At 50.9% G+C, this 13,601-nt stretch overlaps 1 protein-coding gene across 3 annotated transcripts in view; it reads right to left on the bottom strand.

Annotated features, from left to right (window-relative positions):
- Positions 1–1,305: 1,305 nt before the first annotated feature.
- The window catches only part of Sez6l (seizure related 6 homolog like), a 161,052-nt gene continuing 148,756 nt past the window's right edge, over positions 1,306–13,601 (bottom strand). The window contains exons 13-17 of one of the 3 annotated variants that reach the window (XM_021186619.1): positions 10,803–10,997; positions 9,328–9,360; positions 7,813–7,921; positions 6,844–6,946; positions 1,306–4,161 (exon numbers count right to left, since the gene is read on the bottom strand). In XM_021186619.1, coding sequence (XP_021042278.1) covers positions 4,132–4,161; positions 6,844–6,946; positions 7,813–7,921; positions 9,328–9,360; positions 10,803–10,997 — 470 coding nt within the window. In that variant the 3' untranslated portion in view covers positions 1,306–4,131. Of the gene's footprint in view, positions 4,162–6,843; positions 6,947–7,812; positions 7,928–9,327; positions 9,361–10,802; positions 10,998–13,601 lie in introns of all 3 variants that reach the window. The other 2 variants (XM_021186618.1, XM_029533647.1) reach the window with 2 other exon arrangements.

Raw genomic sequence — 13,601 nt, forward strand, 5'->3', positions numbered from 1 at the left:
TTTTTTTTTGGTTTTTCGAGACGGGGTTTCTCTGTATAGCCCTGGCTGTCCTGGAACTCACTCTGTAGACCAGGCTGGCCTTGAACTCAGAAATCCTCCTGCCTCTGCCTCCCAAGTGCTGGGATTAAAGGTGTGTACGCGGGATTAAAGCCACACCCGGCTCCCATTGAGTTCTTATTTCTGTCATCCTGATGTTGCTTCCACACAGGGACTGCGGTTCTCCAAGGTACTCTGACTGGGATTAAGGTAGAGAGGAAGGGGGATGGGACTGGAGTAGTCTCCAGTCTTCAGAAGATCTGCTACTCTCCAGTCTGCTGTCCACTCCACCCCTCCAAGCTAACACTAGAGACTGTTCGGGAGCAAGCCCAGTGTGAGGCAGATTGGGAAAATGTAACAATATTGTTGCGAATGAAATCAAGCACCACCCATAGCCTGGGGCTGTGCTACTATGGCTCATGGCTGAGACTGTCTCAGCAAAGAAACAAACGACAAAGACACACAAATTGCTGATGTAGCAACAAATACATTTCTCTATTCATGTTTACCGAGAGAGTCTATTAGATTAAGATATATGAATTGAAAGTTTTGGAATTGAAATCTTTGGAGACTATTTTTCTCTTTGAGACACAGTCTTACCGTGTAGTCCAGGACAGACTTGAATTATAGTCCTGCCTCTGTCTCCTGATTACAGGAGCGTGTCCCTTCCTGCTTCTTCCTCTCTCTTCCCTCCTCCTCCTCCTTCCTTCTCCTTCCTCTTCTTCCTCCTCCTCCTCCTTAGAAATGATCTGGTATCTTCTTTTGAAAAACACAATTGAAAATTATATAGAACCCAAATGCATTATTACCAGAAGGAAAAACCCTGTGGCCTACTTTCAACTTTTTTTGGTCTATTGAATAGTAATAATAATAATAATAATAATAATAATAATAATAATAATAATAATAAAGTTTTAAGATTATATTTACCTTCTTTGTGTGCTTGTTTGTGTGTAGGCACATAACATGTACTAGGATGTCAGAGGATTGTACCTACAGCCAACTTTCTCCTACCTTGTGGGTCCTAGGATCACACTCAGGTTGCCCTTCTACCCACTAAACCATCTAACTCTGCTAACTTTTCTCACTCCTTTGGTAGCAGTTCCCCAGACAGGTCTTGTTCTAAAGTGCCCAGGGCCACTGCAGAGAGGTCTTGCATCTCCATCTGAAGTGTCAGCACTTGCTACCTCATCTGAAACCGGAAACAATCCCCAGAAACATAGCCTTGGTGTCATCCGGGAGTTTCGGAACAAAACCCACATCCAGCCGACATCTTTTACAACTGTTTTATTAGCAGCAATATATACAAAGTGGAAAATGATTTCATTTCATTTTTTTTTCTAGCTTAGAAAGTTTGCCATTTTTTAAATTCCGTTTGATGATAAATGAAAGAGCAAGCGTCCCAGAAGACGCACGTTTTTTTGTGGGTGCCGAGTGCTGCACAAGACTGGGCCTGGAGTGCCATCTCACCGGGCCTCATCAAAGACACAGGAAGGTCACCACCAAAGGAAGAGGTCTTTTTGCCTACGGTTCCTGAAGCTACCCATTGGTTCGTCGGAGTCCCCAGGGTGCCCATTCAGGCGAAACCCTTTCTCCTTCTCCAGGGCTGTGTGTGGATTTCCAGAGTTGTCCCCTGAGGTTTGTAAGTTCTCCAAAGAGCTGGCTTCAAAGGCTCAGGCTGTGATCACTTAGAAAGATGGCCCCCCAGGCAGAGGTCAGAATATTTTATGTTGGCAAAATGAGTCTACCAAAAGGCAAGCTAAGGGGGAAGATGAGCTCTGAGCAGAAGGGGGAGGAGCTGTGCGTGTTGACCGTGCTGCCTGTGCCAATCAGTGTGAAGGATGCGCACGTTCCGAAACACGTGTTCCCACTGACGTCAGAACAGGGAGCTGCTTGTGGGAGGGCTCACGAGTGTATCCCGTTCGAAAACTATTTAATCCTGATGGGTTCAAATTTCCATCTTGTAAAAACAGACAGGGATGGACCGTCATGAAATGCCTTGGGACTGGCATCTGATAATTCGGCACTGGTAACATCATCATTATCATTTTTAATCAAAACTTTACATGTTACAAATACACAGGTATTAAAAAAAAAAAAAGACACATGTCCTTTCAGTCATTGTACATTGTGAGCTCGCACGATCCACCTCTAGGCTAGAACAACATTTTAAAACACAGCCACACCAACTGTACCACTAAGTCAGAACTGAGATATTGGTCTCCTGTAAAAAAAAAAATCAACATTTTTACACCCCCACCCCCACCCAATAGTCAAGAGATGACCTGGGCATGACCTGGTCAGCTTTAGGGAGCAGTGTTAGAAGGGCCACACACAGCCTTTATAGAAGGCAAGTGTGTAGTTTCCACTTAGGGGCATACAGTGGACTAAAATCAAACACCATAGACAGAATTTGCAGGTGACCCAGGGTTAGGGTTGGAAGCATCAAGAATAGGTTCTGCCTCTGGGAGAAAGGCCACACTACTCATAGTAGGTCTTTCCCCATGTGGCCCCCTGCTCCTTAGAGCCTGTACAGTTTCTCCTCTCGTTCCTCTGTGGGTGGATGAGCTGGGTGACCAGAAATCCCCCTGGTCATAGTGGTCAGGCACATGCACGCAGGGGGCTTCCTGGAGGAAGATGAGTCTATTCTTGCTAGGATGAGGGCTGAGAAGATGTAATCTCCCTATAGCCCTGCAGCCAGAAAGCGCTTTCTCTTCTTTGAAACCCCAGATAGCACAGGAAAACACAGAGAGGATCCTCTAGACGGAGTTCCCACATGCCTGGCTGCTGAGCACAACATGATCCTCAAGTGATCACTCCCCCCATGCCTGCTGTCTCCTCCAGCATCTAACCCTGACACCTTTCTTAAAGGACTGGACTTAGGAAATAGTCTTTTGGAGGGTTGCAGCCTCTGATGAAGGAGCAGTCACTGAAGGCTGGGAGGGTCTGCTGTCGGGAAATATTTTGTTTTTACTGACATTCAGGCTGGACCTTGTGCCTTGTTAATCCTGTGATTTCTACCATGCTCTGCCCACAGGGAATCTGCTTGGGTACTGATGCCACCTCCCCACCCCCTCAGCCCCGCTCCCCCAGAGACTGAGAGGCCAGGGAGGGGCCTCTCTCTTTCTCAGCACCTCCCCTTCCAGGGAGTTTGTGAGAAACAAGATCTGGAGGCAGTGTCTCTCATGGCTATGTCAAAGGACAGACTAGGAGCCCAGGTGGGAATCAGAGCAGATTCTTGGCTTTCAGGTCAGGACGTATCCCTCCCTCCCCGCAGACCTGGTGACTCTGTAGTCCAAGCTGCCTGTGGATTTATGACCCTAGTCTCAGGATGTCCCTGCCAGCTTGGTGGGTTCCAGTACAGAGCTCATCCAGTATCCATCCCTCTTTGAAGTCCCCTTCCTCAGGATCCCTGTTTCATCCCTGACAGTGCTCTGGGCTTATCACCTTTTAAGAAAGGGCCTGCCTGCTCATCTTATCCTCATTCCTTTGGGCCCAGGGAATTCTGGGAAAATCTTTGCTGCCTTTGGAAGGCCACAGGAAGGAGAAGATAGGGTAAAGACCTTTTAGAGGAATTTTTAAAATCGGAATTTTTTTTAATTGGAAAAGAGGACACAGAATTTGTTTTTGGGGGGAAACATGGGCTTGAAGTACTCAGGCTAAATTCCACTCCAAAGCAACTCTGCAAGACACACTCCGACAACCCTGGGGCTTCTGATTGTACCAAGCGCGCTGTGGTGTGTTGCCGAAGACCATGCAGGATGGGCATGGCCCAAGCCTGGCACTGCTGATCCAACTTGACCTGTGGTTTGTCACTCTGCCTGCTTTGGGAACGGAGGACGTCGTGTGACCTTGGCTGCAGCCTCAGTGTACCAAACTCACCGGTGTCAAAGCCTTCAATTTTAAATATAGTTAAGTACAGCGAAGAAACAGTGTAGCGGAAAGATGGCGGCCACGCTGGGCTGCGACCCAACGCCACAGGGTCTCTGATGAATGTCTGAGGAGGTCCTGACAGTTCATGTCTGTTTGGTCTGTCTGTCTGTCTGTCTGACTGTCTGTCTGTGTCTGAAGTCCCTCTTTCCAGGGCAGCTCTTGTTAGATGGAAACTTCGTACTCTCTCGTTTCCTGTAGGACAGAGCAACAGAGATGGGTTAAGCACGGAGTGGAAGAGTGACATCCCAAGGTTTCTAAGGAGTCATACCTCCCTGTGTCCCTGGCCTGGGCCTCTACACTGTAGCCTGCTCTTCTCAATTGCTGTTACAGGTGTGCAGATGTGCTGTGTCATCTTCTGGGGTCTGATCTCCCGCCAACTCTGTGACCATAGTTGTTGGGCCTGATTCGGCCAGATACGGAGACCTAGAGAGGAAGTCTGAGCCTTTGCTCGAGTTTAGAGACTTGTCTGTACTGGAGTGGCTCATCACCACCTGCTTAAGCCTGCCTTTGCCTAGCTTCCGCTTATGTAGAATAACTTTATTGGTCCTGTCAGTCACCCCACACTCTCCGTCAACCTTCCCTGCCCCCTAAGCCATTTCACCTCGCCCAAAACCCTACCTCCTTCCGCAACCCTATATAAACAAAAGATAATACAATAAAACCAGTTCCCTGGCTTTGACAGACTCCCATCCAGGGTGTGTTCATTATCCCACTCAGCCCTGGAGAGACTAGCTGGACCCGGTTGTCTCCTCATGCCCCAGCCTGCCAGCAGAGAGCCATCACATAGTGATTGAAAAGATGGAGGGGAGGGGAGGGAGAACTGACATAGCTGGTCCTCTGGGAACCACAACCCTCTGATGCTACAGGCCTCCCATTGCCTCAGGATGTGCTCTGACTCTCCGATGATCGGAACTTCCCCAGCCAATCTAAATCCATTCCTTTAAATTCCGTCACCACCAGCTGGACCTTCACCTCAGATCTGAGAACAAAGACCATACAGATGTGGCTGGTCCCCTTCTCCACTGCTCCCTGAGTGGATAAGAGGTGAGGGCCAGAAGCCGATGAAGTCACAGTCTCCACCTTGGAAGTGCCACAGTCACTTCCTGTGAGGCTAACTCAGCTAGGGTCACATTGACACTTTCTGGCAGATGGGAAGTACCGTGGGCAGAATGTGAGGAACACCTTCTGTCTTAGTCAGGGTTTCTGTCCCTACACAAACATCACGACCAAGAAGCAAATTGGGGAGGAAAGGGTTTATTCAGCTTACAGTTCCACATTGCTGTTCATCACTGAAAGACGTTAGGACTGGAACTCAAGCAGGTCAGGGAGCAGGAGCTGATGCAGAGGCCATGGAGGGATGTTACTTACTGGCTTGCTTCCCCTGGCTTGCTCAGCCTGCTCTCTTATAGAGCCCAAGACTACCAGCCCAGGGATGGTCCCACCCACAAGGGGCCCTTCCCCCTTAATCACTAATTGAGAAAATGCCTTACAGCTGGATCTCATGGAGGCATTTCCCCAACTGAAGCTCCTTTCTCTGTGATAACTCCAGCTTGTGTCAAGTTGACACACAAAACCATCCAGGACACCTTCCAAAGGTCAGGCCTGGGTAGGTAGGAGAATAGGGGAGGGGCTTCCGGAAGCATCAAGACAGATGTGGAAAAAGCCACGCTCAGATGACCAGAAGCCCATCCTCAGCTTTAAGGGAACAAAACAGCCTGCCTGAGCAGAGAACTTCTACAACGCAGAAGGGGCCCGTCAGAGGTCGCTGGCTCCCAGCCAATCTAACTCTGGCTTATCTTCAAGCTCATTCGTTTCTGTTGATAAACTGCCTCTCTTTCTGTTACTACCCACAAGTCCCCATGTCCAAGCAATCATGGTGGTGTGGTGATCCAGGGTGGTGGGAATCCTGGCAGAGCCTTGGTGAACCCAGGGCTCACAAGCCATGGGTTCAGAGCAGAGTGTCCATATAGGAGATAGTTCACACGAGAAGCCAAAGCAGGAAATAGTGGCAGGTCAGCGTGGACAAAGGGCAGATTTGCCCGTTTCCTAACAGCAGGGAGAATGACTTCTCACAGACACAATGGCTCGAGGGCAGGTCTGTCACACAGCCCTAAGCCTGCAAGCTCCCCGTATACACCTCAGACCTTCCCACAAGCCCCACCTGCCTGACATCGTCTAACTTTCAGCCATGTCTACACCTCAGCTTCACTAACTCTTCCCACCCACCTCAAGGGTCCCCAACCACCATGCAGCAACGGGACCTGCTAGCTTTCCGTGGTCTTTCAGGATGATACCTAATCTTAACTATGGACCGGTGTGATAGAGGCTCAGGATGTCAAGTCAAGCTTGAACGGTCTTGTCCAAGCCGCTTTCATCTCTCTGGCCCTCCATGTCCTCTTGAGTCACAGAGAAGAATCCGAGGGTCATGTGGCACATCACACAACACTGTTGGTACCCCTGTGCTCTGCCAAGCTATTCTGCTCACAGGAGTGTGTGATTGTACCTGTAGCAGCTTTACAACCACAACTGCAGTGTCTGGTGATGCCAGAAGCTTCTGAGGGAGCTGAAAGGACCCCACTGCCTCGTGAAGACATAGCCACCCTCTGCAGCGCCCCCCCCCCAATCAGGTGCTTGTCTGTAAGTGAGGCACGGTAGTAGCATCTGCATCATCTCCTGATGTTCACGGGAGCCTACACGCAAGGTGCAGAAAGATCCACGCTGCTTTTAAGGAGTGGAGCTCAGATAGACACAACAGCTGCCCCTGGACGCTCCAAGCTGGGTTCTAAGCATTGATGGCATGTCCAGGCACTCTGCTCATTCCGGGATTAGAGAGGGCAAGGGGCAGCCCTCCAGGAGGGCAGCAGGACCACTTACCCCAGTCTCATAGATGGGATTGTCGAACTCAGTCTCCACGGTGATCTGGCTGTAGGGGTGGGAGTACATGAGGGGCAGGCGGAGGCTGGAGTATTGTCGGCACCTGCAGGAGAGAGAGAGATGGAGCTGCAACCCTGCCCTGATGCCCTGGGGCTCTGTGAAGGGCATGGGGTGGGTAGACACAGCCCAGAGCCCGTGGGGTCCCACTGAGGGCAAGTGGTCTCTGTAAGTGCTCTTTACTCATAATCTCATAGGGCTGTAGCAAGTTAGCCTTGCCACACCTCTGTCTCTGTCTCTCTCTCGCTTTGACTTGTGACATATTTTATATGTCTTTCTAACTCCAGCCCTGTGTCTCCCTGGATGTCGCCCCACCACACGCCATGCTGTGAAAGGGGGGGGTGAGGTCTACAAGGGCCACCCACACACCTTTCTCTGCCTGCCAGCTTCCCACGTCACTCACTACCACTTTAAAGCCCGTTCAGAAGTGTTACTCAGCATGGCCTCTTCTACCCACTCCACCGGAGCATGCAACCTCTGCTCCAGGGTTGTTCTGTTTATCGACTATCAGTACTTGATTTCCCCTGTGCTTCGGAGATCAGCTTCTTTTCCTTACTGGAGTCTGCTTTGCTTACCGCGATGTTTCCAGAGCCCAGAGGCTGCTGGCACATGGCGGTGGCTCTGAAACTGTGAGGTAGCTGTGTCTGTGACTGTTCTAGATGTGGCTTTTTGTCCTTCGAGGGCAACTGCTGTGATCTTCAGCACCTGGGATCAAGCCCTGGGATGTCCCTTGCATTTGCAAAGTGAACAGAGGGATGACTGTCCCCCAAAAGCCACAGGGGGACCGGGAGGCACCAAGAAGCCTTCTGATTCTGACCACAGCCTCTCATGGTTCATGTCACTGTATCCAAGTGTCAGGCAGAGATGCTGAGGCCCCAGAGGTGCGGCTCACAATGGCACAACCCCGCCTACCTCGTGACGTAGATGTAGGCTCCTCCCAGTAGCAAGGAGATGAGAAGGACTGGAATGAAGATGGCCAGCGCCATGTTCCCGCCTTCCAGTGAGGACTCTGCTGCCGCTTCTGCTACTGAGCACACAAGCCACTGAGTTTCTAGTCTCCCATGAGCCCTACGCCCACGGGGAACCTGGCTCTCAAGTGAGTGCCCCTCCCCAGCTGATATCCCACAGCCTTAGACATGGGAGAGCTGTGGGGGAAGCAGAGCAGAAGCTAGGTCGGCTGTGGTGACCAAAGGGTCGCTGAGAACCAATTTGAATCCTGTTCATGCTAAGCCCATTGGAAAGCAGAAATTTGGTTAAAAATTCAATCCAGGGGGTGACTTGGACAAAGTTCTACAACCATCTTGCCTCGTTTTCTGGCCACTTCTGTGAGCGACTTGCACCAGACTGGGGTCCATTCTAGAGCTCGCCTGTGAGATGCGCCGAGGGGTGGCTCGGGGCAGTGTGGACAGCTCTACGGCCCAGCTTCCTGCTGCCCCCAATGCACGTGGCAACCGCAGAAATCATGGTGGATATTTTGGGGCCTGGGAGTATTTTCCCAGCACAGATGGGAGCCTCCTCTCTCACACTGGTTCTAGAGAGCTTGCGCTCCTCTGCCGTCCTCTGTGGCCGTGCTTCACAAAGCTCAGCCACCTTCCCATCTGCCACCCATTAGCCACGATCTACACGGGTGAAAATGTGGCCTGTGAGCCACACTCAGCCCCTCCTCCCATAAGCTGCCTCCACCGGGAATCTTGTCACAGCAAGGAGACTAAGGTGACTAAGACGAGAATGGAAGGAAGGAATCTCAAAAACGAGAGATCCCTGGCTAGCTGTTGTCATCTGTCCACAAGAACAAGTGACATCCAGGAGGAGAGGCGGCTATTCCAGGGAGGGAAGCCCGAGGGAGGAAGGCCCTGGTTGCTCCTAGCAGCCTTTCCCTCTGCAGCCACGAGGATGCTCTGCCCAGGACGTGAGGTGAGTCTCCTTCATCCCCACAGCACCCGTGGGTTGGAAGCTGTTTGGCATGGTGGGGCTTCTCTGACTGAAGGGCCACTGTCAAATCCCTTCAGGTTATACTTAGGGACATAAGTTAATTTCTACCATTTATTTTTGCTTTTATTTATTATTTATTCTTGCTTTTATGTTTGTTTATTCTTTCTCCCCTCTCTCTGTGTCTCTCTCTTGCTCTGTGTGTGTGCCATATGAGTGCAGCTCCCACAGAGGCCAGAAGAGGGCATGGCTCCCTGGAGCTGGATATATATATATATATATATATATATATATATATATATATATATATATATATATATATGGTTGTGAGCTGCCTGACATGGGTGCAGGGAACAAAAATTAAGTCCTCTGCAGAGTAGTGGGCTCTCTTAACCGCCTATCCCTCTCTCCAGCCCTAGTAGCTATGTCCGGAGGCCCTGGGAAAAGCTACTGACACAGCTGCCTGATGTACTTACAAGATAGAGCTGCCTGACTCACCTTCCAACGCGTGTTCGAAACTGTCTTGGTTAACTGAAACAGAAACAGGAAGCAGTGTCAACGTAGGGGAACATCACTGTTTGTACAGACAGGGGTCGATGGGCCCCAGGAGTGTGGCATGAGCGTGGGTCCTATGGTATCTTGCAAGACAGTTCCCCACAGTCCCTCTCGTGACATCGAGAGGAATGAGAAGGGCGAGCATCCGCAGTGTCTTGGATTGTGATGGCACTCGACACACGTTCTGTATCTCGTCAAGAGCCCATGCATCCCCACCCACTCCTTGCCAATCTCCTACACAGTGATGGTTCATCATCATCATCATTTTAAAGGAGATCGAATGGGTTCAGAGAAGTGCAGTGAGGCCTCAAAGGTCACACAGCGTCTAAGCTGGGAACTTGGGATTCCAACCCGCAGCATTAGCCTCTCTCGCAGCTCTTAAGGTTTTGTTTTGCGTTTTTGAGACAGCCTCTTGTGTTGGCCTTGAACATTCATTGTCAGCCTCAAAATTGCTGTCTGGTGGGTGTACGGCATCATCTCTAACTACGTAATATTTTCACAGGGCCGTTTTTAAATGTTGTTTCCAAGCATGTGTGACTCAAGACCCTGATACCAACTCTATTAATTCACCTCCCATAGCTATTGACTGGGATCAATTCTATATAAATTATTTTCATAAACTCGTATTTCTTATAAAACCCTCAAGTTCAAGGTGCTGGGGATGATAGCCTACCACCAAGGCCACCTAGTGGCCAAGCACCGAACTGCACCCACCAGGGCACTCCGGGATGCAGAGTGTGGAAGCAAGCGAAGGCTTAAGTGGAAGACTGCACTGACAGCAGCCAGGCTGTGCAGGACATTGCATGCACGCTCTGGCAGGCCCCAGGACTCCTGATTATATTCTGACTAATTGAAGTCACCATTGAGTAGTGATACCCTCTGCTGAGAAGTTAGTTGGCTTCTCGGCCTCAGAATTAGTGCCCAGTTTATAGGTTGATGTTGTTTCAGGCTGGGCTTTAGTGGTTCCGTAACAGCTGGCATGCTCTCTCTGTTCCACTGCGGGATGGCCCTGCTATGTTAGCAGGCGGCAGCATCCCCCAGAGGTGCAGAGTCGTGCCCTGAACTCCACAACCCTGAACCAAACAGATTTCTTCATAAAGTATCCATTCTCAGGTATTTTGTTACAGTAACAAAAAGGGATCAAGAATTGGCCAGGTGCGGCATACCTAGAATCCCAGCACTTGGGAGGTAGAAGCAGGAAGATGGGGGGGGGGTTCAAGGCCAGCCTTGGTTACAAAGGAAATTCAAGGCAACAAACAAATGTTTTTCTTGTCTCAAGAAACAAATATATGAAAGAAGAAACCAGACGGGACAGACACCCACTGGATTCAGATTCCATGAACTGCCCCCCCACCCCCCAGAGCAAGCTCAGCTTCCCCTGGGACCAGCCCTCACCCTGGCTCCTTGGATCTCTTTACCTTTACAGATGGGCAGGGGCCCGCTCCAATGGGACGGCTGTCCCAGAATGCACCGGATGGTCACTTCGCCCATGAGCTCAAAGCCCTCATAGCACATGAAGGTGAGGGACTCTCCGGGCAGGTAGAGACGCTTGTACAGGATCTGGTACCCGTTCTCAGGCAGTCCTGGGTTGTCACACGCCAGGGACTCCTCAGCTGAAATGAAGTCAGACATGGCTCTGAGATAGCCCCAGGCTCTGGGTGACTGACACAGCCTCACCCCGAAGCATCCTCTCTCTAGAACCCCACCCCGCACCCAGATGGATCTCGCTCCGTCTCCCATCTCTGGATACAGATGACACGTGGGTTCCACAGAGCGAATAGGGTTGTGGAATCAGGGTGAAATAAAATAAAATCTAGGTTCTATCATTTGTTAGCTGTGCCATCTCTAGAAAGTATTACACCTTTTCTGGTCTTCAGTTTTTCTCCTTAGCAAATGCAAATATGGCTGCAGGACTCCACAAGGGCCTGGGTGTAAGAGACAGAGAATGTCCTCGCCCCGTGGAGGGCGCTCAGTAAGGGAGGGATGGTGGTAACGATCCATTATCGATTAAAAAGATGGTCCACTCCTCCAGAGCCCGTCTGGGTTGTTCCGATCTAGCCTCGTCATGCACTTCTCCTCCAGGAATTCTTCCCCGACGCCACCTGCCACAAACTGTCTAGTGTTTCCTCCCTCCCTCCAGCAGTGCCCACGCAGTAAAACTCTTTCATTATCCAGGTCAATTGTCTGTGGAGCCAAAAAGCCAAGGGGCTGCAACCAATAGGCTCACGCTTCCCCCTGGTGGCTGCGCTCGGGTACTGCAGATGCCAAGTCCGGGCAGAGGCCGACTTAAGGTGGAACTCGCTGTCATGGTGAGCCATTTGCCAGGAAGCACCTCTCCACACGAAGCGCCACAACCCCTCAGACATATACAAGATTTAAAACTGTGGCAAAATCCTCATAAAGTTTACCGACTTAGCCGTGAACAGCCGACCTCGAGGGCTCGGTGCCCCTTGCTGCGGCCACTAGCGTTAAGGCCCATCTCCCCTACTCTAGTTTCCGGTCTCCATGAACTCGAGGAAGGTAGAAAAAGGTGTGACTGGACTCTGGGTGGAAAGCTTATTTCATCTTGCACCAGATCCTCGAGGATCCTGCCTTGTATCATAAGCACCTGTTTTTGGTTTGTGTTTGTTTGTTTTGAGATGGGGTTTCTCTGTATAGCCCTTGGCTGTCCTGGCACTCACTCCATCGACCAGGCTGGACTGGAACGCAGAGATCCGCCTGTCTCTGCTTCCTGAGTGCTGGGATTAACGGCATGTGCCGCCCCAGGTCTGGCTAGGGGTTCTGTTTTTTAAGGCTGAATAGTATTCCGTGGGTGAGCAGACCATGCCCCGTGTCCAAATTTCACGTGTTGTTTACCTTCACCACCGTTAGGTTAATGTAAACAGTATTGATGTCACCATGGGGGTGCAAATCCTGCTGAGTCCCACTTCTGGTTCTTTGGGGTAGACACCCAGAAAAACCACCACCGGGTCCCAGGGTAGCCCCCGTTTTGATTTTGAGGGCCTGTATACAGTCTTGAACGTCGAGTACACCACACTCTATTCCTAGTAATGATGAGCACAGGTTATGTCATCTCCCTATTAGAGCCCCACCCGTGGGCCCTCACGCTCGTGGCTTTTGGCGTCCTCTCCTGCGCTAGTCAGCAGATTTAGGCTCCCCCAGGTGAGCAGGAGAGAAGGGACCCAAGGAGAGCCTGTGGCCTAGGCGTCTTCCATCTCTTTTCCTGGTGTAACCCTGCTGGTTCAGGACTCAGGGGAACTGACCCTCAGGAACTGGAGGTGTTTGACACCGCTCCCAACTGTCCCCCAGGGCCACTTCACCTTCTCTCCTCTGTGACTATGCCTGCCTCCACTAAACACTAGTGCTTTGTCAAGCAAGGGGCTTTCTCTGCCTGCCCTCTCCACTGCCCTATCTCCTCTATTCCTGACCTGTCCCCTCCCTCATTATACCCTCTCTTCTTGCCTCTTTTCTTCTCTCTCCATTTCTGCATTACTGCTCTCCTTTTATGGCAGACAAACCTCTGGGACCGTACCCTGAGTATGGCCAAGCTCCTGAGACTCGCTGAAGGCCCCCTCTGTCTCCCTTCCCTCCTTGTCCAGGCCCCACCACAAGGACCCCAGAATCATGACCTACATACGGCAAGGGTTTCAAATGGCCTTCCCAGCACTGACAGCTTAGATTTGTTTTATTTTAAATCTAAGCTTGCCCCTCCCCCCTCTCCCTAGGACTGAAGCTGGAGACCCACAGCAGAACAAGGTGTAGATGAGGCCCCAGTGGCTCTGAGGTGTCAGGAGTCAGGTCCTGTCATGCCACAGGCTGGATCTCTGCTTCTTTGGCTAGGCTGGGCATCAAATGGCAGTGACCTGCCGGGGTGGTGTAGCCCGTACGCTTAGCCGCAGTTCTCTAAGCCCTATTGTCTCATAGCCAATGCTTGCCCAGCTCTGTAGGTGGTCCAGAGTCTCCGTTTTTCAGAGAGAAATTACGGATGGATAAAGGTGTATCAGCAACAGCTGCCAGTGCTGGGAAGATCGGGGGCTTTCATCTGGACGGAATGGATTGGTGGACACTGGTTCCCACCCTCGACACTGGAGTGATTGTCTTTAAACCCCAACAAAAGCCTTGAGGAGAACTTAAAGCCCCCATTTCTCCCTCTCCCCCATACTCGACACGTAGCCTGCCCAGAGGTCACCATACAGTTGGAGACGCATCTCAGATGA

Source organism: Mus pahari, chromosome 23 (assembly GCF_900095145.1).
Source record: "Mus pahari chromosome 23, PAHARI_EIJ_v1.1, whole genome shotgun sequence".
Lineage (NCBI taxonomy): Eukaryota > Metazoa > Chordata > Mammalia > Rodentia > Muridae > Mus > Mus pahari.